Genomic DNA, 25,884 nt, shown 5'->3' on the forward strand with positions numbered 1-25,884 from the left:
CTATACTCATTACACTTGCAGAACGCGGTTATATATAACCGCAAGTTGGTGTTATCCACATGATGGAATCGACTAAAATCTGCACGACAAGCGAGATTTAGTACTTGGAAATATTCACAATGTTTCCATGATGTGATTAATCGTCATGTAGGAACAATACGCCAAAAATGCTGTGCAAGCTATTCTATTCAGTGGAACATGTCATCGGTTCCTTATTTCGATTTGAGCAGTTGCAAATGCACCGCTATGACCTATGATGGCTGCTATGAGCGCAACGTGCAAACACTTATGGCGCAATAACTCAATGTGTGCACAACTCCAAATCTGCATCATCCACTTCATGTAAACGCAGTGTATTTTTTGTTGAGTAAGACTATGTTAGCCTCACCTGCTCCTACATATTGGATCACCCTTACAATAGGCATCTTGCCAGCCATTTATTATCTCTTCGATTTGCATTGTATTCCTTTCGCATAGCATCCTCGGGGGTCATTTTTAACATGATTGGTAGACTAGACAGAGCAATAGAGATTATGTACTATATAGAACTATAGACTATGTAGTGGTAAAAATAGGCTATGTAGTGGTAGACTATAGACTAAATAGTGGTAAACTATAGATTATGAAGTGTTAAACTATAGACTTTGTAGTGTTAGAAAGTTATGTACCAACAAATGAACAAAAATAAACCATTCAGCATGAATTAAACTAACTTACATGAGCTTGACAAAGAGACATGTTCTGCGTATGAGTGTACGAGTTGCTAGTCATAATAAACCTCTCTAGATAGTGATGGCCAAGGTAGGGATGGTCAAGGTAGGTACGGTCAAGGTAGGATGGTCAAGGTAGGTACGGTCAAGATAGTGATGGTCAAGGTAGGTATGGTGAAGGTAGGATGGTCAAGGAAGGGACGGTCAAGGTAGGGACGGCCAAGGTAGGGACAGTCAAGGTAGGGATGGTCAAGGTAGGGACGGTCAAGGTAAGTATGGTTAAGTTAGGAACGGTCAAGGTAGGGATGGTCAAGGTAGGCATGGTGAAAGTAGGAACGGTGAAGCTAGGGACGGTCAAGCTAGGGACGGTCAAGGTAGGGACGGTCAAGGTAGGGACGGTCAAGGTAGGGACGGTCAAGGTAGGGACGGTCAAGGTAGGGACGGTCAAGGTAGGGACGGTCAAGGTAGGGACGGTCAAGGTAGGGACGGTCAAGGTTGGGAAAGGTCAAGGTAGAAATGCGAGAATGACAATTTTGTCCGGTTTACAAATTAATCGCTGCAAATATATTTAAAAAAATAGATAACATTGGTATTACTAGTACAAATAACATTGTTGGTATAGATAACTGACACCAACAGTCTAGAATTAACTACAAACATTAAATTTCAAAAAATTAACAGCATTACAAATCTGAGAGATACTATGTGTGTCCATGAAATAACAAGCTAGCTTTTGCACGATAAATCAGGGCTATGGTGCAACATTATAACCATATTCTGCGGGTCAATTTGCTGAGACTGCTAAGACAGACCCAGCTTGGGAAGCAGTTCGCGACTTCTGACAAGCTTCAACAGAATAATCCTTTTCATTGCATACCCTGATCGGTGCTCCTTTCTTCAGCCGAATCCAACTTACTATCTGTCTCGCAGAAAATAATATTTTCTGGGTCAGGAGGTCGTGGTAAAAACTCTTCACCAGGACAAACTAGAGAAAATATTTGTTTTGCCTAAAAAGATAAGAAGACAATAATCAGGTTGGCGTCAGAGAAAGCTCTAGCGTTAATTCATAGACATGTTCTGTTTTTCTAATCAGCCAACCTTTTTGCTGACGTTTTGGCATGATTTATCTGAATGTAATCGTCATAGGGCACATTTGTTTAATTTGACGTTATACTAATAGATATAAAATATTGTAGATTAATTCCAAATATAACTGAATAATCATAGTATTAGGCTATGGGCAAAACAATGAAACACAAATCTTCTATAATTTAAAATTTGTATCAAATTTAGGAAATTGGTTAGAATCTGTTGCAATGCGGCAAAATCTATACATCATTTGATCAAATTGGCTGTATGTAGACTAGATTAGGCAACTTTTTTCAAATAAGTTTTGTGAATGTTCATTGCAAGAAGAAAAAACGCATGAAGGCAGCCAGATAGCGTACAAGGCATCTATATGATGGCGTACAAAGCATCTATATGATAGCGTACAAGGCAGCTAGATAGCATACAAGGCGCCCATATGATAGCGCACAAGGCATCTATATGATAGCGTACAAGGCGACCATATGATAGCGTACAAGGCGTCCATATGATAGCGCACAAGGCATCTATATGATAGCGTACAAAGCATCTATATGATAGCGTACAAAGCGTCCATATGATAGCGCACAAGGCATCTATATGATAGCGTACAAGGCGTCCATATGATAGCGTACAAGGCATCTATATGATAGCGTACAAGGCGCCCATATGAGAGCGTACAAGGCATCTATATGATAGCGTACAAGGCATCTATATGATAGCGTACAAGGCATCTATATGATAGCGTACAAGGTATCTGTATGATAGCATACAAGTCGTCCATATGATAGCGTACAAGGCGCCCATATGATAGCGTACAAGGCATCTATATGATAGTGTACAAGGCATCCATATGATAGCATACAAGACATCTATATCATAGCGTACAAGGCGTCCATATGATAGTGTACATGGCATCTATATGATAGCGTACAAGGCATCCATATGGTAGCGTACAAGGCATCCATATGATAGCGTAGAAGGCATCCATATGATAGCGTACAAGGCATCCATATGATAGCGTACAAGGTATCTGTATGATAGCATACAAGTCGTCCATATGATAGCGTACAAGGCGCCCATATGATAGCGTACAAGGCATCTATATGATAGTGTACAAGGCATCCATATGATAGCATACAAGTCGTCCATACGGTAGCGTACAAGACATCTATATCATAGCGTACAAGGCGTCCATATGATAGCGTACAAGGCATCTATATGATAGCGTACAAGGCATCCATATGGTAGCGTACAAGGCATCCATATGATAGCGTAGAAGGCATCCATATGATAGCGTAGAAGGCATCCATATGATAGCGTACAAGGCATCCATATGATAGCGTACAAGGCATCCATATGATAGTGTACAAGGCATCCATATGATAGCGTACAAGGCATCCATATGATAGCGTACAAGGCATCCATATGATAGCGTACAAGGCATCCATATGATAGCGTACAAGGCATCCATATGATAGCAACAGGTTAGTAACGCTGCTACTCACGCGTGAGACAGAGTTATCCGAGCTGATGTCAGCTCCAGGGCCAGGGGTTACCAACAGATTCTCATACGCTCGAGTCTCAAGTAGCTTTTCTTCGCTGTAGTCTGGTAGGTTGAAGTAACATGCAAGCATAAGCCTAGGTTTACCCGCTTCCACAGCTGTAAAACATTCAAACTCTGTCATGGACAAAAATGAGATATGCTGAGATCAGTCCGAGATACAAACAAAAGTAATTTCAAACTTTACTAAATGCTCATCCATGAAAGACTACATACCTAAACATATAGTATATAGGAACTCTGTATTTACAAGTACATACATGTATATACATATAGTATATAGGTATTTACAAGTACACACATGTATATACAATAGTGAATACCTTTAATGACAAGATAGTTGGTATGTGTGTGAATATAAGATATTATGAACAGTGAATACCTTTAATGACAAGATAGTTGGTATGTGTATGAATATATGATATTATGAATAGTGAATACCTTCAAAGACCAGATAGCTGGTATATGTGTGAATATATGATATTATGAATAGTGAATACATTCAAAGACCAGATAGCTGGTATATGTGTGCGTATACTCCTGAACACACACTCTATACCTACCATCTATATATGTACAACTGTATATCTATATCTTTATACATCTATACGCTTGAGACAATAGCATTCTCTAGTGAGTCCTATTAATACCTCTATTAATACCTCTATTAATATTCATATTATTAGTGAGTGCTATTACTCACTAATAATATTTAGCACTCACTCTTGCTAAACAGTCGTTCTACATATGGCTCCAAATCCTGTCGAGCTACACCTTTGCTTGAAGTGGTTAGATGGCAAACCCCTGTAATGATGGATCATTTACTTTCATACAGTTGTTTTTACAACATAAATAACAAATATCTCTTCAAATAACAAGCACTACAAAACTACAAGTTGCATTATCATCCATAACCTATTTAAGATATGGAATATCAGATGAGAAGAAACATCTAAAATTGGTTGACTCACGCACCCTTATTTCAGCATAGCCAGATGTGCAGTCAACAAACATCATAGAATATCTGTGGGCAATCAGTCATATAGAACCCCTTATTTCCAATATACAGTAATGCTCTGTGTTGACTGTTCAAATGAATAGTTGTCCCATTTACTTCTAGCGTTAAGAAATTACTCATCTCACAGATCAACCATTTTCCAGCCATTTCCAGCGTTCTTGTCCAACCAAATTTGCCCAAATTCTTATTGCTATGTAAGCTGTCCTCCATCTGAGAAGATGGACACGCAATACACCTTTTGTGCCCGATGTGACTTAACACAAAACCATCAATCAGAAACAATCACCTGTATTAGAATTTGAGCAAACTATCAAATGGCAATTTCATAAAGGAGACTCAAAATATCACAATAGTCTGTAGAGAACAACCACAATCCAAAAAGAGACAGTCAATAGAGCGAAAAAATGACTCAAACTGAAGAACTAGAAACGCTTTGCAGCAATTTTCAATGCTTTTCAGCGATACCAACAGCAACACAAAAGTGCAGCGAAAATCTCAAATGAAAATGGAAATACAGCAGGAGTTTCATTCCATTAAATCGGTATTTAGAAAAGAACATATTAAGTTTGTGTTTTTTCAAATGACATTTAAAAAGAATTTTTGTCTATTTTTGAACATCAAGCTTTCGAATGTCAGCTTTGTGAGAAAATATAAAACTCTGGCTCAAGGAATATGTTTCGTAAGGTTCATAAGCGATACACGAGTTGCTAAATGGTGGACTGCTAGCCAATTGCGAAATGAAACCTGATAGTTTGGCTCTCAGCCAATCACTGGACAAAAAGAAATAAACAGCATTCTTTAATCCTACAACATTTCAAGCTATCTTTAAATCAATTTGTGACCAGCTGATGATTATTGTTTGTTTAATGATGTACATATTACTATCATTATTATTATCAGTCAACTATAACTAGAAATTCCCCTGTCATACAGCCCACGACCTGATAATGGAATAAGTGATAACGGAAAAAAGAAATGGCAGTGCTGGTTGTTGAAAAAGTAGTTGTCAGCAGGAATTGGTAGAGTATAGTGTAAATGAAAGTTGTTCGAGATGACATAAAATAAATTTGAGGGAGCACGACTTCAAAAAGGTGTAAATAACAATTTCAACAAATATAGAAAAATTAGATAAGTTCAGTGTTCTGTTAAAGGTCACGCAATCTAGTCTCCGCTCTTTTACGTTGTAGGATTTGGTCATTGATAGCTAATCGAGTGATGCGCTCCCTAGCGAAGTTGTTAACTTCTAGATTAAATTGTTAATTAAAGCTGTAGGCCTAACCTACTGTAATGTATATAATTTAACAACAACAATAAGGAAATATGTTTATTATAACTCTGAAATGCAAAATTAGAAGTAAAATGGCAAGCTACTGCGTACTGAAATGGAATTCGCCCAGGTTAGGGGCAAATAATTCCCACTTAAGTAATTGGGGTCCTTTTCTCAGTGATTATTTAATCTGGTTGTCTTACGAGCCTACGTTAAAGATTCAGTAGCAATAACCAATGAACAACACCACCATCAAGATCAAGACAAGTCGAATTATTATTAAGCACCACATAAATACATCATATAAACGTTAGCTTACCGGGGTTACCAGGGTTACCGTTAATACAAAATAATGTAAAGGAAAGTCGTTAAAGCAAATAAATCACCGAAACACAGTAAATAGTAAAAGAGTTAGAGTGAATAAATAAAGTCCTGACACAAAAACAGAAACGTTTCCTAGCTCTGCCAATTCAAAAGTGTCTCTAAACCCTAAACACAACAAATCGGTCCTAGCTTTTGCGAGACTTTCTTAAGAAAGCTAGCCTTAGTGCAAAGGCAGACTACTGCGGGAACAGGGCAACTAACCAGTGGTTGTGGGTTCACGGTCAGCAAGCCAAAGAATCGAATCTCACTGACTCGCTAAATCCGGAAATCCATAACAGTACTATACACAGTTTGAAAGTTGGTTGTGTTGAATGTAGAATACATAGTTTTGATAGCGATCTTTAACAAAAAGCAAGTATGAGCGTTCACGCGTCTGGAAGTTTTCTGCAAACTGCAGCAAAATATAAAAATGTTCTCGTCATAAAGGGGCATTGTAGTTCGGTCCTAGCTTGTACATAAGTTGTAAAGAGTTTCGGCTAACGCCAAATAGGTAATTTAATGACACCTTCGGTGATTGGACAAAAAACATAGGCTGATAAATTTCATATCACAATTTCGTACCTGTAAAACCGTCTACGCCTCAAACGGTCTACGTTTATTACAGAAACTTTTGAATAAATTCGATTACAAGTAAACCATGCCATAGACTGGTGAAATGAACATGGTTTTTTCGTGAAATGCGCACTGCTAAATAGTTCTACTATCTGTTGCACGGCTTTATTGGCGTATCGTAGGCCGGTCTTAACTTTTATTAAACCAAGCTTTTCAAGCGTTTTGTGGCAATTTTCGGCCAAATTAATCTGTCTATTTGTGTATAATCCGATCAGATGGGTAAGTTTTAAGATACTGTCGACAATTTACAAAGACTTGGTAACATATTTAAATAGGCTTATATGTGTTTTGTATCGTTATTATACTTTAAAGACTCTAGAAAATGATGGTGAAATTTGTTGATGAGATTTAGAAACAAGGGTTTGCGATGTTGTTGATGAAAAATTTTTATAAGTTGTGTGCACATGCATTTATCATAAAACTCAAAACTTCACTCCGCTCGTTTGGTCGTGGAATTACTATTTGTTAATATCATTAGCAAAATATTATAATTGAATTTTTATTAACCCTTTGACCATACTTTTATTTTTAGCCAATTATGTTCACTAATGAATTACTACTACTTAATTATTATTTATAGTAGTAAAATAATAATAATCTATAATTAATCTATATATATTTCTCGAAGTTTGTCGTCCGTTTTTGGTATGTCCAGCTATAGCTATTAAAATATTGGAATAAAGAGTCCATACCGAAGAAGATTTAATCTCGGACCTTCCGTTTGCCAGTCCAATGCCGTACCAATTAGGCCTTAGAGAGCCGATATATGTCGCTATATGGGAGCAAATACCCAACAATTTTGCATACTACACAAGGTGATTGTGTAACATCACAGAGACTAATAGCTCTCATTAGTAAGCTTACTCAAATTTTCCATCGGCAATGTGCCAGGCTAATAGCAAGTGGCAGGCAACTCTCATTACTTGTCATTGTTTACAAGCTGTTGTTTAATATCCTGGCAAAGCCGGCAAGCACAGCTACTCTTTATATTTCTCAAAGTTTGTCGTCTGTCTGTATTCCGGCTATACATATAGCTATAGCGCACACTGATTATTTTACCGATGCGACCACGCGTTACGACATCCCTGTTAAGAAATATTTTTTGTAAGGTTCAATTACCATATCCGAAGTCAAGGCCAATTCTTCTTGCGCGGACAATTACATCGTCTCTGTGGGAAGAACCTCCGTAAAATAAGATTGTCTCCGTATTCAAAGTTTTGATGGATAGCTTCTTGTGGAACAGTAACCTTTTTTATACACAAACACTTCTATGCAAGAATTGTTATTATTAATTCTACATATTCAGGATTTTTGGTTTTTTGTCTCAGTTCGTATTAATGGTATCATTAATACCGAATTAATATTAATTACTGTATCTGATTGATGTACTATTATTATTGTATTTAATTACCGAACTACCGAATCTTATTGTAAAATAAGATTACAATAAATTACAATTACAAATTACAATTATTACAATAAAACTACCGTTTTATTGTAATCGTAGCAAAACCGACTTAATTTTGCTATTACTTGCTAATTATCTCACATTGATATCTAAACCCTTTTATAGATGGTTTATTTTTTGTAATTTATCTGACCTGCAGAAAATTTTTTATTATGATATGCAGTTTGAAAGTTGCAGTTGTTTGACAAAGTTTGAAAACCTTTACAGTCGTTTATATTTTCTCTTAAAGCATTTCAATTACACAAAACACTTTTCTAATGATATGTAGTTTGAATGTTAGAATGGCAAATGTTGTTATATGTTAAATACAAATCAATTTTCTGTGCAAATACCTTTTTATTACTCGGGCAACGCCGGGCAGTACAGCTAGTTTATATATATAAATTAATCTAAGTGTTTATCTTTTTGTATTTTTGTCTTGTTAAATCTGTATCCAGTTATAGCAATTAAAATCTCGCAATGAACAATCCACACGACACGGATTTAATCTTAGGACCTCCAGTTCTACAGGCAGTGAACTTAATCATTAAAGGTTGACTTGCAAGAAAATTCACATTACAGTTATTTGGTATCAAAAGATTCACCATGTCTTACTCTGCTGTGTTGTAGGCGCCAAATATGTGGAAATGTGATTACAAGCTCTTAAAAGCTCAAAAACAAAAAGCCACCGTAGATTGGAATATCTTTATTTCGATGACATAACCATGAAATTTGGTTATCGTCTTGTCACGTATGTTCTCACGTGAATTGAAAGGCCAATAAAAAGCTCAATATAAAACTTATCGTAGTACTAGTTTATGACAAACACTTCGGGTTTTACCGAAGACCCCGTATCAAATATAGATGCTCGGTACTTCACAGTTTTTTTTCGGCATTATTCAATCATCAAGTCGTAATCTGATCATGTGACCCAATACTTCGAAAATAATTTTTGCAGCATTTACAGATTATCAGACAATGATATGTACTCCTTCGAGCTAAGGTTAAAAAGTTTAACGATTTTTTATGGTAAGTTATAAGATATCAGTGCTAAAAGTGACATCATTACAATGACGATAGAACAGACGCGTAAGAACAATAGACATAGTTTTATCAAATGCGTGAAGTATGTTTGTAAAAATATTTCGACGAATAAAGTTGCAGGAAAGTGTAAACAGAAACCATCTCTCACAACTACATCACATTTGAGCCGTTTTGGAAAGGGAATCCAAACTACGGCGGTCTCGTGTGGCTGCGATTAACTGTTCGTTTTTGAGCCTTTAAGAGGTTGTAATCACCTTTCCACATATTTTGCACCTACAACACAACAGTGTAAGACATGGTGAATTTTTTCATATCAAATAACTGTAATGTGAATTTTGTTGCAAGTCAACCTTTAAGCTACATGGAATACGATGAATTCATTGGGCGAACAGTTATTACATTGGTTAAGATACTTACGCGTGAAGCGCTCACTTGGAGTTAATAACTAGCACTACTGACAGTTAAGCATAACGATTATTAAGCTGGCCCAAAACATGGGTAATGTTTTAGTAAAGATTTTAGTAAAAATATAGCTTTCCAGAAAAGTTACTCAAATTAATCAGGTAATTTTTCTATTACCTGTACATTCGGATGTACAATTCATAATAATAATAATTACATAGTAATTCGTCAATTATATTTAGCAAACACGGAATGAAAAATAGCTAGTGGTAGATCTTATTATCATCACTATTGTCTCATCACAACGATTAGTAAAGAGGGACGCAGAAGTTCACAGTCTATGCTCCTCGCTTCTTTTCTTCCTTAATCTTTCAAGAATACTTTCAAGGGGCAAACCACAGAGGGTGTAGGCTAACAGAGGGTGTAGGCTAACAGAGGGTGTAGGCCACTAACCACAGAGGGTGTGGGCTCTGTAAACTTCGGTAAAGCATTTTTTCAAAACTTTACACCGTAAACTGTACTGTATACTGCATACTATAAATAAAAACTGGTAGATATAGACCGTGTTTAATTTTAATAAAGGTTTTCTGTTTATGATGATGGAAAAAGAAAACAAAAGTAAACATTTCGTATGGTTTGCTCTTAAAACCTCAAAAACATTAAAGATTATGATACAATACCAAAAATTGCAGAAATCGACAATGAAAAAAATGCAACAGATCAGTTACATCAAAAACCGTAGGATAAAGAAAATATAAACAGCAATGGCACGTTGACTTCACATCTTTGAAGGAGAATCCTCCTCCAAAGCAATTTAGGGTAACTCGACCGGAGGGTAAGTCTCCCTAGCAGATCTCTTCGATAGAGGAGACGTCGTCCTCGATGGTTCCTCCCATTTTGTAAAGAATTTATGAAGCATAAATTGCTTCTCTGTTTGTTAACGAATGTTTCCATGCTGTTTCTGGAGCAATTCCAATGCGCATGTTCCGGTTTGGTCGAGAACCTATATGTTCAAGATTCGAAACGAACAAATCTCAAAATCTTTGGTCGAAAACTGAGTTGGTCGAGAACCAAAGCGCTTGAGTGTGTTTGACGAAACAACTCTAGTGTGTTCCGTCAAGCATTTGTTGCAAGGCATACACAGGCATAGCACCTCACAGACTTAGAACATTATGATACAATTCTAGGCTACGTATGTTTACTAAGTGCAGACAACTCTGATAACTCTGAACAGACACTAACTTAGGTTGAGCTCATCCTTGGGGCAGACATAAGCAGCAGGCCCAAGTTCTATGACAGTGATAGGGTCTCCGGATGAATCAATGGCGGGGATACTGAGGAGAACAGCCTAAAACAAAAAAAGAACAGCTGTTGACATGCACATTGAAAGTAAGAAAAAGCGAATGTAGAGAGAATGAATAGCCATGACTCATTCAAGCCTCATACAAATTAGCATCGCTTATACACACCTCTTCCTTCTCAGCTGTGGGACTAAGACTACCGCAAGCTATGATAATAGCCCTCGATAAGAACTTGGCATCGGATTCATCAACTCCCTTGGGCAGATATCCTGGATTGCATATCAACCACTTGCATGTTATCTTTGACCCTTCATTGCAGACAACATGAGATACTCTGTAAGGAAGGACATTGTAAAATTACATAAAGCGATGCCGATGGGCAAATGGAAAAGTGCTAAAAGAGACAACACAACTATGAAGTTTTCTTAGGAGCCGAAAGATTCACGAATCAAGCTATTTTGAAGATTCGAAACTAGGATATTTATATCATTAATCAAGTATTGAGGAAAAGCTGTCTATTCATAGAATAGTTAGTATACCTGTTGACAACAGCCTGCTAAAGCTTTGTAAGAGCAGAACCTATTGCAGCTATAATAGGAATTGTCTTTCCATGAGCACTTAAACAGAACGAAAAGTTGGGCAGTTAGATAACAAGATTCACCGAATCTGATGTAGAACATATAAAAATATTTACTTTCAATGCCAAGTACGGATTAAGAATAAAGAACTTGTGCTAACTTCCATAAAGATTCAGCAAATTTATTATTGCAACAGAACGTCATTACATAAAGATTGGGGCTATTTAAGGAATGGGGTGAATGCATTACAGTGAGTGTTGCTGTGGTCGGCTGTGCTTTATAACTAGTTCTAACAAACATAGAATACAGGCCCACAAGACTCACATAATACGTAATAAGTCCTGTAGCGTGCACTAAATGTGAATAAAGTATAATCTTTATGTACATGTACATACGTATGTACATACGTATGTACATACATAAGAACATACACATGTATGTACATACGTACGTACATACATTCCTACAGGAACATATGTACAGCCTACAAGTGGCTTTAGTTATGTACTAGCTGTGCTACCCGGCATTGCCCGGGTAATAAAAAGTCTTTGGACAGAAAATTGTTTCCATTTAAAATATAATAACATTTGCCATTCTAACTTTCAAACTACATATCACGTGAAGCATCAACTCTATTGCTAGCCACAATAGAGTTAACCCTTAATAGAGAATGATTGTGTTCATCCGCGACTAAATTAGTCCGCAAATATTCATGAAAAAGGCCTTTTGCGCGAAACTCAACTCCGCGAATAAATTAATCCTGTCGGGTAATTACGGCCAAACTAACAAAGTATTAGTGATAAGACACATAACAAAGGAAACCACAATGTGCAAAATATATATAAAAGTAATTATATGCGAGTATTAAAAATATAAGAAATAAATTCATGGCCCGGAGTCTGCCACAATATAACATTACCATAGCAGGCTAGTACCATTTAATTTACTAACAAATAAATATTAAGACAAGCAACACTTTTTTACCAATTAGATACAACCACAATTATTTTGCAGCCAAATATGAAGACATGAAGAGAGTCACTAACATAAAACTCGTTTATACAATACAAAGACGCAAGCTCGGTGTCGATGTAGTCATAAGCGGCCATGTTGTTAGTTGTTTGAGCATGTTTCTAGGTAATAGCAACAAAGTTAGTTAATTCTTTATTTTAAACAATCAACAAGAAAAAATAAAAATTGCCTCTATTTGCAGGCCTGATATTACAATTGATTTATAAAATAAATTTATATTTCGCTCACATATGTGCATATATTAATTCATGAGTATACTTATGTAGCACTATATAATTGTATTGTCTTTACGTAAATGAGTTTTAATAGTATAGGCGTTCTGTTTTGTCGATGAATTTAATAACAGTGTCCCATTTCATAGTGTTTGGATGCATCAGTTGTCGAGGAGTACTATGGTCTGAGCATTGGTAGAGGTAGTGTGTACTAGTTTCGTCTTCCAACAAACATGTGCATGTGGGTGTATACTGTAGGTTGCTCCAATAGTATAGTGGAATAGTTGCAGCTTGCTATGACCAGTTAGCAGATCACACAGTGCAGCAAGTGCTTTCCTTGCTGTGTCAAGAGGTAATGGGTTATTGAATAAATGGTCGACTGGGAGAGTTGCAATTAGGCCTAGTGAGCAATTCCCATTAATTGGTTGCATCTTCCATCATCTCAGCCATTGTGATTTCATAAGATTGTTAATGTTTGTTTTACTGAGTTATTTAGAGCCAATATTATCAACTTCTACATTTTTAGAGATTATCTTCCTGATATCAGCTTTTAATGCTTTTAATGTTTTTAATAGTGAGCTGTGAGGAAAAACAGTAATGATGTGCGACATATCTGACTTAATCAGATACCGCATTATTTGTAGCCTTTTTCTTGTCATTTGAATATTTATCGGAGGTACCCTAAAAATAACGTGTGATGATTCTAAACATGGATTTAAAGATGTGGTTGCGTCAAAAAAATTCAATTTAATGAAATTAAGACCCATAAAAGGATAAAACATCAGCTACAATTTGATGCCATTTTTGTCTTTGTAGACCAACCCTGTCCAGAGATATATGCGTTTGAATGAGTCCCTCTTTTAAAAAGCTCACGTTCCAGCGGGTGCTTCTTTCGTGACGTCACAAGCAATACATCTGAAAAGAAACCACGAGCGATAAATATGAGGTCGCTTCCTTAGCCAATCATCAGCGCGAAATTATTATATAGGCCGTAATAAATGTTATTACTCGTAAAACAGGTTGTCTGTGATCTCACATTTAGAGATTCTACTCTATTATTAAATTGCATGGACATCGATATTTACTGAATTAATTAACATCGTTACTTTAATCAATTACTCATTCGACACATTTTATTGGCGAACAACATAATTGTAAAAATTGCTGTGAAGGTGACTCCGAGTTTTCTTGGCTTCAGGTAGTTAAAGTTCTATGGAGGAAGATCGGAGAATGGAGGTAAATTTATCTTTTACTTTGAGTCTCCTATAGAGTTTCCTGTTGAGTTGAATTCAGATTATATTTCCCTGTTTGAGGCTAAAATGTAATTTCCTGCGCGTGCGAGATACATATGTACAGTGAGTTCTTGACGGCTTCTTTTTAATCTTTAGCATCTAGCAATACAATGGCTTAGATTGATGAATACACTGAAGGCAATATTTTAGTACTCATTAATACATGTACTAATTAATAAAATTATAACTTTTGCTATCACTAATCATCATTTTATATTTTTTTATCGGTTCACCTAGCTACATTTGCTTGAAATTTTCTGTGGCAGTTTTATCTAGTAAATTGGATTTATGACTTGACTTTAGATGTTCACTTTTCACTTATAGAATGTGAAAAAAACCGATTGATCAATGCAAATCTTTAACTTCCAGAACCAAAGCATCGAATCGTTGGCTTGGCGTACTTGTGCCTTTGTTAAACATTTATTCATTTTTAAAATTACACTCGCAATCTATCAAACTCCCAATTTGAAAGCTTTTAGTAGATACGCTTTAGAATGACATATCTATGAATGACATATATTTATTGCATTTGTTTTACTGATTACAGGATGTTTATGTCGTCCCACCAGCCAAAGCAGCTTTGTCAGTGTGGAAACTGCCATAAAGGGGAAAGAGAGACTTGAATGTGTGCTGCATAAACCATGATGTTATGTTTGAGTTGTTGCAGTAGATGAATTTGTCTTATTGTATCAGCTACAACTATGTGAGTGGCCACGACTTGATGAATATTTTTAATAAAAGCTTTATGCCGAGATGAAAATCTTTTTGCTTGTAAAAATTATATAATAAAATTATATTGTTGAAGATAATGTAAAACATGATTTGCAGAATATTGTAGTGAATTGGATACGGTATATGGATGTCCGCAGAACTGGAGAATGTGAGTTCAAATCCAGTTTGCAGCAGACTTCTCATCCCAGACTTATATATCCCTATGTATATTCTTTTCAAAGACGTGCTGCTTATTTTACTTACGGTAGTAAGAAACTAGTTTTCGGTGTGGGCAATGATATACAGCCCAAGGAAAGGTGACAGACATAATGTGGGCTGGGCTTTTGGGAGGCTGTATATCGTTAGTGTGGGTAGCGGCGGAACTGTGCTGATACAAAGACCTTGTACTACATAGTTTGCTTGACAGAATTACCGTAGACCGTTAGAATTGGTAGTTGGTACTCAAATGTTTACACAGCATTTGGAGAAAATGAGTATGACAAATTTTCAATTTTCGTTATTTGAGGCCTTTGAAACATTCATAATAATGCATCTGTAGCTGGATTTAAAAATTTATTTCAGCCAACATGAGCAAATACAAAATAAGATATATGCCAGTAGAGCCGCGTAGCACTAGACTTTTATCGCAAATAGCCGATGTGAATACGAGATATATTGACAGATAAATACCGCGTGACATCATTTTGGGCCAGTCTGGGCATGTTCTTTTGGCCTGAGCGTTTTAAGGCGATCAGATTTTTTCGATTTAAATCTTCAAATATCTCGGCAATGAGATCGCCTAACACAACAAACAACATATCAACTGATAGAGAAAAAAATGCTTTCTTTTAAGATCAACTCAAATTTGACGCAACCACATCTTTAAATGAGCTCCAAAAAGGAGTTTGAAGTGAGGATCTAGTGAGACTTTTTCAGTCAAGTTCCAAAGAGAACATGCATGTAAAGCCTTGGGAATAATTGCATGAGTGGGAATCTTTTTTGCTGTTTGACAGCTCATTCCTGAACACAAAAACGGCTTTAACATGATCATTTTTGTATGCACCGATTTAACGCTGTTGCTAATCTGTTTCTTAAATTCTAGACCCTTATCTACCCTGATTCCATGTACTTTTGTGGAGTCTACAATTTTAATGTTCTGGTTTCCCATGACTGGGAGTTGAAGATGACCATAGAAAACTACTAATTTTATTCTTTGGTAGTTAATTTTTAATTGCCATTTTGTCATCCATTCTTGGATAATAGTGCAATTTTTGCTACATGCGTCTTGAATCTCTGATGACGAATGATCTGACATCAGTATGGTACAATCGTGAGAAAATTGCAAACCAGTGCCTTCTACTTGTAGTAGCATATGTATGTATATAATGAAAAGCAATGGAGACAAAACACTGCCCTGTGGAAGTCCTATTGTACATTTTTGTGGTATGTGTATATAGTTGTTTACCTTCAATTGAATATTTCTTGTGGTGAGAAATGATTCAGCGGTCCTCAAGAAGGCACCAGAGACCCCAAGGACAGCTAATCTAGACATCATCCCTTGATGCCATACAGTATCAAAGGCCTTTTGAAGGTCTCAGAAAATGGCTGCAGTGTGTTCCTTCTTTTTAAAGCATTTTTGTGTTTCTGATATTAGTTGAAGAAGGTACATCAATGTTTCTCTGCTTTTTTCGGAAGTCAAATTGTGAGTTTGGTAATAATATATTATTTTCTATGTTACCTCTTAGTTTTTGTCCTAGAATCCTTTCTAGTGTTTTTCCCCACATGGGAACTGATGGTTAAGGGACGGCATGATCCTACATCAGTGTAGTCTACTTTGCTAGTTTTCCTAAGGAATATTACCAAGTTTGACTTGTCCCATGGCCATATTTGTGTGTTGAGAACTGCGTTGAATAAGCAGTGTAAAGCTATGAGAAGAAATGGACTCGATTGTTTTAGCATCCTTGGGTGAATGCCATTGCAGTCTGCACTTTTTCTTGATGATTTCAGCTTTCCCAGAGCAAGTTCTATCTCTGCCGTTACGTGTTCATTAAGTGAGACAGATTTCTCTACATTTTCAGCTAGAATAGCTGGATTTGTTTTTGGTGGAAATGGCATTGCGTTCATATTTAGGTGACCACCTCCAATCATATGGTCAAAGAGATATTTTGCCTTGCTTTCATCACTGTGTAGAATATTGTCATGGTTATCTTTTAAGTCACCTATTAAGCGATCTTCCTGGTGATAGAAAACCTTCTTGAATGTTTTCCAAAATTTGGAATTGTCTGCTGAGTTTAGTTCAGTAGATTGTTTTTCAATGTACTCACTTTTAGCTTTGTTCAGTTCGAGATTGAATTGCTCCTTGAGAAAATCCATCTTTGATCCATTAGCAACAATTAAGTAATAGCAACAAAAGTGATTTCAATATTATTTAATATTTTACAGCCCATTTTTTGTTTATATTTAAAAATATTTTGTTTATATTTTTTTCGGTATATTATACATGTATTTTCATTTTTTTAAAAACATCACAATCATATTTCAACTTTAGAATGATAGAAATGTAGGATTGACACTTTATTGGAACATAAAAGCAGAAAAATATCCTCCGTACTAAGTAGCGCATTTTCATACGTTGCTGGAAGCATAACAAGAAAGTGAAGGGCAATATGTGCCAGAAAGAATTTGCCTACTACCACAGCACATCATCATTAAGATATCATTTAACTTATTCTCATCCTACCACTCAGCAATCATAACCATCTGTCACAGACAATAACTACTACTACTGTATGTAGGCAGAGGGCATCTCTTCATTCGGATAATGTGAATTAACTGTGCTGCCTCAACTCTTGGCTGGCTTAATTATAGACTTTCATAGACTATTTTCATACTCATAATATTACAATGTAACTTATGTACATTGCACATAACATGTAATCCTGTTAGCAATAATTGTCTCAAATATAATTAATTTATATATAGCTGTATTATTTGTTTTCAAATATGCAAGTTTTTGCTAGATTGTTTCTAAGATTAATCGAAGATTAACTGGTTCAGCCCAGTTATTAATCGCGATTAACTTTTATAATCGTTGTGCAGCTCAATTAAAAATAGTACCAAAATACTATGTTAACCTTGGTAACTATAGGTACCTACAACGACTTAAGTGCATTTTGTGGTCATGATCTCCGAGATATAACATTACAATGTACTACCTGGAGAGTTCTTACCTTTGAAACAGATGATCAACCGAAATGCTGAATTTAATTTAAACGAATTAAGTTTACTAAATACATACTAGAATTAGGTTTACTAAATACATACTAGAATTAAGTTTGCTAAATTCATACTTGAATTACGTTTACTAAATACATACTAAAATTAAGTTTACTAAATACAAACTTGAATTAAGTTTACTAAATACATACTAGAATTAAGTTTACTAAATTCATACTTGAATTAAGTTTACTAAATACATACTAGAATTACGAAGACGGAAAAAGCATCGCGTTTCATAGAGTTGATAGAATTTATAGAACTTCCATTAACACGTCAATTAGCGTGGAAATACCTATAAATACCTATAAATACCTATAAATACCTATAAATACCTATAAATACCTATAAATACCTATAAATACCTATAAATACCTATAAATACCTATAAATACCTATAAATTACAGCGCTATAAATTATCATTAGCTATCATAAGAATTAGGAAAACGCAGTGTGGCTGGGACAAAGTCTTCGGAGCAGCGGAAATAAATTAGGAGAGCAAATGTTGATGTGAAATAAATGGCAAGTATTAAAACTACGAAACAGATGATGTTGTAATGATACAATTGATACAAACTGAGAAACAGATGATGTTGTGATGATACAATTGATACAAACTACGAAACAGATGATGTTGTAATGATACAATTGATACAAACTGAGAAACAGATGATGTTGTAATGATACAATTGATACAAACTGAGAAACAGATGATGTTGTAATGATACAATTGATACAAACTGAGAAACAGATGATGTTGTAATGATACAATTGATACAAACTGAGAAACAGATGATGTTGTAATGATACAATTGATACAAACTGAGAAACAGATGATGTTGTAATGATACAATTGATACAAACTGAGAAACAGATGATGTTGTAATGATACAATTGATACAAACTGAGAAACAGATGATGTTGTGATGATACAATTGATACAAACTGAGAAACAGATGATGTTGTAATGATACAATTGATACAAACTGAGAAACAGATGATGTTGTAATGATACAATTGATACAAACTGAGAAACAGATGATGTTGTAATGATACAATTGATACAAACTGAGAAACAGATGATGTTGTGATGATACAATTGATACAAACTGAGAAACAGATGATGTTGTAATGATACAATTGATACAAACTGAGAAACAGATGATGTTGTAATGATACAATTGATACAAACTGAGAAACAGATGATGTTGTAATGATACAATTGATACAAACTGAGAAACAGATGATGTTGTAATGATACAATTGATACAAACTGAGAAACAGATGATGTTGTAATGATACAATTGATACAAACTAGGATACAGATGATGTTGTAATGATACAATTGATACAAACTGAGAAACAGATGATGTTGTAATGATACAATTGATACAAACTGAGAAACAGATGATGTTGTAATGATACAATTGATACAAACTGAGAAACAGATGATGTTGTAATGATACAATTGATACAAACTAGGAAACAGATGATGTTGTAATGATACAATTGATACAAACTGAGAAACAGATGATGTTGTAATGATACAATTGATACAAACTGAGAAACAGATGATGTTGTAATGATACAATTGATACAAACTGAGAAACAGATGATGTTGTAATGATACAATTGATACAAACTGAGAAACAGATGTTGTTGTAATGATACAATTGATACAAACTGAGAAACAGATGATGTTGTAATGATACAATTGATACAAACTGAGAAACAGATGATATTGTGATGATACAATTGATACAAACTGAGAAACAGATGATGTTGTAATGATACAATTGATACAAACTGAGAAACAGATGATGTTGTAATGATACAATTGATACAAACTGAGAAACAGATGATGTTGTAATGATACAATTGATACAAACTGAGAAACAGATGATGTTGTAATGATACAATTGATACAAACTGAGAAACAGATGATGTTGTGATGATACAATTGATACAAACTGAGAAACAGATGATGTTGTAATGATACAATTGATACAAACTGAGAAACAGATGATGTTGTAATGATACAATTGATACAAACTGAGAAACAGATGATGTTGTAATGATACAATTGATACAAACTGAGAAACAGATGATGTTGTAATGATACAATTGATACAAACTGAGAAACAGATGATGTTGTAATGATACAATTGATACAAACTGAGAAACAGATGATGTTGTGATGATACAATTGATACAAACTGAGAAACAGATGATGTTGTAATGATACAATTGATACAAACTGAGAAACAGATGATGTTGTAATGATACAATTGATACAAACTGAGAAACAGATGATGTTGTAATGATACAATTGATACAAACTGAGAAACAGATGATGTTGTAATGATACAATTGATACAAACTGAGAAACAGATGATGTTGTAATGATACAATTGATACAAACTGAGAAACAGATGATGTTGTAATGATACAATTGATACAAACTGAGAAACAGATGATGTTGTAATGATACAATTGATACAAACTGAGAAACAGATGATGTTGTAATGATACAATTGATACAAACTGAGAAACAGATGATGTTGTAATGATACAATTGATACAAACTAGGAAACAGATGATGTTGTAATGATACAATTGATACAAACTGAGAAACAGATGATGTTGTAATGATACAATTGATACAAACTAGGAAACAGATGATGTTGTAATGATACAATTGATACAAACTGAGAAACAGATGATGTTGTAATGATACAATTGATACAAACTAGGAAACAGATGATGTTGTAATGATACAATTGATACAAACTGAGAAACAGATGATGTTGTAATGATACAATTGATACAAACTGAGAAACAGATGATGTTGTAATGATACAATTGATACAAACTGAGAAACAGATGATGTTGTAATGATACAATTGATACAAACTAGGAAACAGATGATGTTGTAATGATACAATTGATACAAACTGAGAAACAGATGATGTTGTAATGATACAATTGATACAAACTGAGAAACAGATGATGTTGTAATGATACAATTGATACAAACTGAGAAACAGATGATGTTGTAATGATACAATTGATACAAACTAGGAAACAGATGATGTTGTAATGATACAATTGATACAAACTAGGAAACAGATGATGTTGTAATGATACAATTGATACAAACTGAGAAAATCCAACAAAATCGTTATTTCGTGGTAATCAGTACAATTGCCAAATTTCCATTTCAAAATAATCTATTGTTGATCTCCTTTTGCCGAAAAAAAATTAGCCCTAATACGGCGAGGACGAAAAAGCCTCGCGTTTCATAGAGGTAAAATATTTCGTAGTTTAAATTAATATGTCATTTTGAGGTAAAACGGAAAAGGATGTATACTTTAAGTAGTAAGAGCGAGCAGCTGATGGGAAGAGCTTCCGTGGTCTCGGGGTTAAAGCGTTGGATTATTTAACTGCGTTCGCAATCCTTGTGAGTTCAAGCCCAGCTACATGTTGAATTTTAATTTTAAAATTTTAATAACTATAGCTAGACATTTCGAAAACAGATGACAAAAAACAGATGAGAAATACATAGATATATAGATGGTTTGCAGTGACATATAAACGGGATTTAGGCAGTATCGGTTAAAGATTATGCATGCACTCAATTCCAGTAGATACAACCGTTTGCCAAACAATGAAGACGAACTAAGAAGCCAACAAAACAAGATTGAACTCAGGGCTCTTTATTTTTGATTGTACCTGTTTTTCTTGTTGACTAGCAACTGAGAAACAGTCCTCTCAAGTATATAAACTCCTCCAAACACAGCAGACATTCTAAAACACATGATCCATTCATTTTAATCCATTCCAGGGTTGGCATCGAATGGTAAAAAAATCGTATGTTGGGGTATAGAAACATTAGTAATTATATAATGCAAACATACTCTAGTAAAAATCATCAATATTTTACACCAGTACATTGAAAATTAGTAATAAAATAGTATGTTAACTTCAGCAACTATAGTTACCTACAGGAACTTTAGTATATTTAGTGTATTTATTGGTTATAATCTGCATTTAAATGACACGTTACTATGTGCAGTAGGTACCGCAGAGAGTTCTTACCTTCAAGACAGACAGACGTACGTATAACAAAAACTTTGAAATCACCTCAAATAAGTTTAACTTACTAAACACACACTTATAGCTAAGGTTCAGTATTTTAAACTATTTTACCGAATTTCAACTTTTTCACTAAACTAACTGTACAACCCGGCATTTCCTGAGTAATTAAAAAGTCTTTGGACCAAAAATTGATTTGTATTTACCATATAACAATATTTGCCATTCTAACTTTCAAACTACATATCATGAGAGAGGTGTTTTGTGTAGTTGAAATGAATTAAGAAAAAATAAAAACGACTGTCAAGGTTTTCAAACCTTGTCAAACAACTGTAACTTTCAAACTTCATATTATGAGAAAGATGTTTTGTGCAGGTCAAAAAAAGTTACAAAAAATAAAACAATTATAGAAGGGTTTAGATATAAATGTGAAATAATTAGCAAGTAATAGCTAAATTAAGTCGGGTTTACTACGATTACAACAAAGGATGATTCACTAATGATACCACTATTACGAACTGAGAAAACAAAATAAAAAACCTGAAAATGTTGAATTAATAATAAGTCTTGCAAAGAAGTGTGTGTTTAAAAAAGATCACTGTTCCATTAGAAAATATCCATCGAAACCTTGAATTCGACGATACCATTGTCTCGATACTGGTACAAATGCAAAAATGAAATATCGAACTTTGTCAGGCCGAGAAGGAGAGAGAATGTCGAGGCTCTTTTCACAAATACAGTACACTTGTCCACATGAAAAGAATTGGCTTTAACCCCAGATATTGTAATTGAACCTTACCAAAAATATTTTTTAATAGGGGCATCGTAACGTGTAGCAGTATCGGTAAAATAATTAGAATGCGCTATAGCTATATCCGGATAGACACATACGGACCCGCATACCAACTTTGAGAAATACATATATATAGACAGAGGCATCGTAACGTGTATATATATACATACAGACAGAGGCATCGTAACGTATATATATATATATATAGACAGAGGCATTGTAACATGTATATATATATATATATATAGACAGAGGCATCGTAACGTGTATATATATATATATATATATATATACACATTACGATGCCTCTGTCTATATATATATATATATATATATGTGTATATATATATATAACTAGAGTGTGGAATACCCTAGGACACCTATGTATTCGCGGCATCTAACTTTCGCGTTTTCGCGGTGTCATCCTTTCGCGAAAGTTTCATGTGCGAAACTAAACTATCATAACAAACGAGCGAAAAAGCGAAACTAAATAGCTTTGTTCATTGATACTGTATAATTGAATTTTATAACGACATTTATTTTATCGTTTTTAACGACCACTATAGCATCGTTAAAATATAAACCGACAAAATAATTTGACTGTCAAAATTTATTACGTTATTATTTTGCAATTATTTAGGATTATTTTCCCATTAGGAATGATTTATAATGATAGGAATTTGATGTCAATGCACATGCATTAGTTAGCGTTATCGTTTGCTGGGGACATCAATCAATGCAGTGAGCACCGTGTGTTGAAAGAAAATAAGACACATGCACTGACACTCGCAGTACTACACAAGCGGCATGGCTCTGGAAAGGTTTAGATTCACCACTGACACCTCTTCAACAACTTGTAATTTTTTTAGATTTGTTTTGTTTTAAGTGATGTGACTGACGAGACGTTTTTAAATTAAAATAGGCATAACATGACTGCAGTTAATACGCTCAGAAAAAAAAACATCTTTTCCTTTTGAGCGTTTTAACAAAGATCAATTTTGCGGATTTTATTTTAAGTTCATTCGGAGGCTTTTACGCTTTCGATGGGACACGGCCAAGCGGGTGATTGATAAAACTGAATCTTTTGCAAACCTTTATAAAAGTCGTTAACAAAAATATTTTGCCTCTGATGATGATAATAATGATGCCTAAGAACTACTAGAAGTTGATGTTTGTCTCTATGGCTTGGAATGAAGTGACATTCTACAGCGATAAAAACCGCGTCCATGGCCGTTGGGCAAATAACTTTTCGAATGAAGGATGTTGAGGTCGAGTTATCTGAAGGAATTTATCATTGCGTTGGAACTGACCAAACAAATCCATTTGAGTTGACCTTGTGTTTGAGATGAAATGTTACATTTTATCTGAGGGCGAGTTTTTCGAGTTGGACTGTACTTACCGTAAAAAAATTCCCAAAAAGTTGGGGCGGCTCAGCCGGCCAGCTGCCCCAGTGAAAACTGGCCTGTTGATAGTCCAAGAAACAAATGGCAGCAAGCGATCAAATTGCATTATCGACCTTGCCCACACCATTCTACCTGCGGTTCACAATTACAAACTAGTCGCAAATTGAATTTTTTATCGGTGAACCGAACCTGAGGAATATAATTATGTTTGTTCCACTGCATTTATTTTCACATCACTATATTTTCGCACTCATCAGAGCTGCGAAATTAAGTTGCTTCGAAATTTTACTCTGTGAGCTACTCACGAAACTAAATACTAGCGAAATATAAGTGTCCTAGGGTAGGTTAATTTTACTTATCTTTATTCCAGATTGATGTTATATTCTGGGGTCACGACAGGTCTGTTTCGTGCTGGTGCACTCTTCAGGTGACTTGTGTTGAATCACAAGTCACCTGAAGAGTGCACCAGCACGAAACAGACCTGTCGTGACCCCAGAATAAAACATCAATATGAACTGACTCATATGACTGCTTTACGTACAGTCATATGAGCTTCAGTTCATTTTAATTTTACCTGATGAATGGTAGCAACCATGAAACTATAAGTTGTAAAATGTTTTAAAAGTTTTCAGTTCTTAATATAGTTTATATATATATATATATATATATATATATATATATAGACAGACTGAGGCACCGTAACGGGTTAAGCGTATCCTGAGGGTGCACTGTATACAAAATGCATATAACAGGGTAAGCGTATCCTGAGGGTGCACTGTATACAAAATGCATATAACGGGGTAAGCTTATCCTGAGGGTGCACTGTATACAAAATGCATATAACAGGGTAAGCGTATCCTGAGGATGCACTGTATACAAAATGCATATAACAGGGTAAGCGTATCCTGAGGGTGCACTGTATGCAAAATGCGTATAACAGGGTAAGCGTATCCTGAGGGTGCACTGTATACAAAATGCATATAACAGGGTAAGCGTATCCTGAGGATGCACTGTATACAAAATGCATGTAACAGGGTAAGCGTATCCTGAGGATGCACTGTATACAAAATGCATGTAACAGGGTAAGCGTATCCTGAGGGTGCACTGTATACAAAATGCATGTAACAGGGTAAGCGTATCCTGAGAGTGCACTGTATACAAAATGCATATAACGAGTTAAGCGTATCCTGAGGGTGCACTGTATACAAAATGCATGTAACAGGGTAAGCGTATCCTGAGGGTACACTGTGTACCAAATAAGAGTTAATCACACAAGCACAATAATTTTAGGTATCCTCTATAACTTGAAGCTAAATTTTTTAAGACAGAGCTTAAACAAAGTGACAGGAATGTCACTTTTATTTACTTCCAACTGTCAAAATTCGGGAAGCTAATGCATTAGCTTTTTGCATCTGTAAATCAACATCTCGAAAGATGTTTCAATTCTGAAAATCAGCATGAAAAACATGGATTGGCATGAAACACACTAGCGCACACACCGATGAACTTGCATACACGCACACTATTATATAAACACAGAAATATGCGCATACACAAGCATGACAAAGGCACCTACATGCACAAGACACAGATACATACGCATTAACACTTGTACTAGACACACTCATACATGCATGTATAATAAACAAACATTCA

General features: G+C 35.1%; 1 protein-coding gene across 1 annotated transcript in view; it reads right to left on the reverse strand.

Moving 5' to 3' along the window:
* Positions 1-1,253: 1,253 nt before the first annotated feature.
* Positions 1,254-25,884, reverse strand: part of LOC137406011 (rab proteins geranylgeranyltransferase component A 2-like) — an 89,335-nt gene continuing 64,704 nt past the window's right edge. The window contains exons 10-15 of the mRNA XM_068092514.1: positions 21,670-21,744; positions 11,004-11,169; positions 10,777-10,882; positions 4,084-4,164; positions 3,305-3,459; positions 1,254-1,717 (exon numbers count right to left, since the gene is read on the reverse strand). Coding sequence (XP_067948615.1) covers positions 1,577-1,717; positions 3,305-3,459; positions 4,084-4,164; positions 10,777-10,882; positions 11,004-11,169; positions 21,670-21,744 — 724 coding nt within the window. The 3' untranslated portion in view covers positions 1,254-1,576. The remainder of the gene's footprint in view (positions 1,718-3,304; positions 3,460-4,083; positions 4,165-10,776; positions 10,883-11,003; positions 11,170-21,669; positions 21,745-25,884) is intronic.

This window comes from Watersipora subatra, chromosome 10, assembly GCF_963576615.1.
Source record: "Watersipora subatra chromosome 10, tzWatSuba1.1, whole genome shotgun sequence".
Classification (NCBI taxonomy): domain Eukaryota; kingdom Metazoa; phylum Bryozoa; class Gymnolaemata; order Cheilostomatida; family Watersiporidae; genus Watersipora; species Watersipora subatra.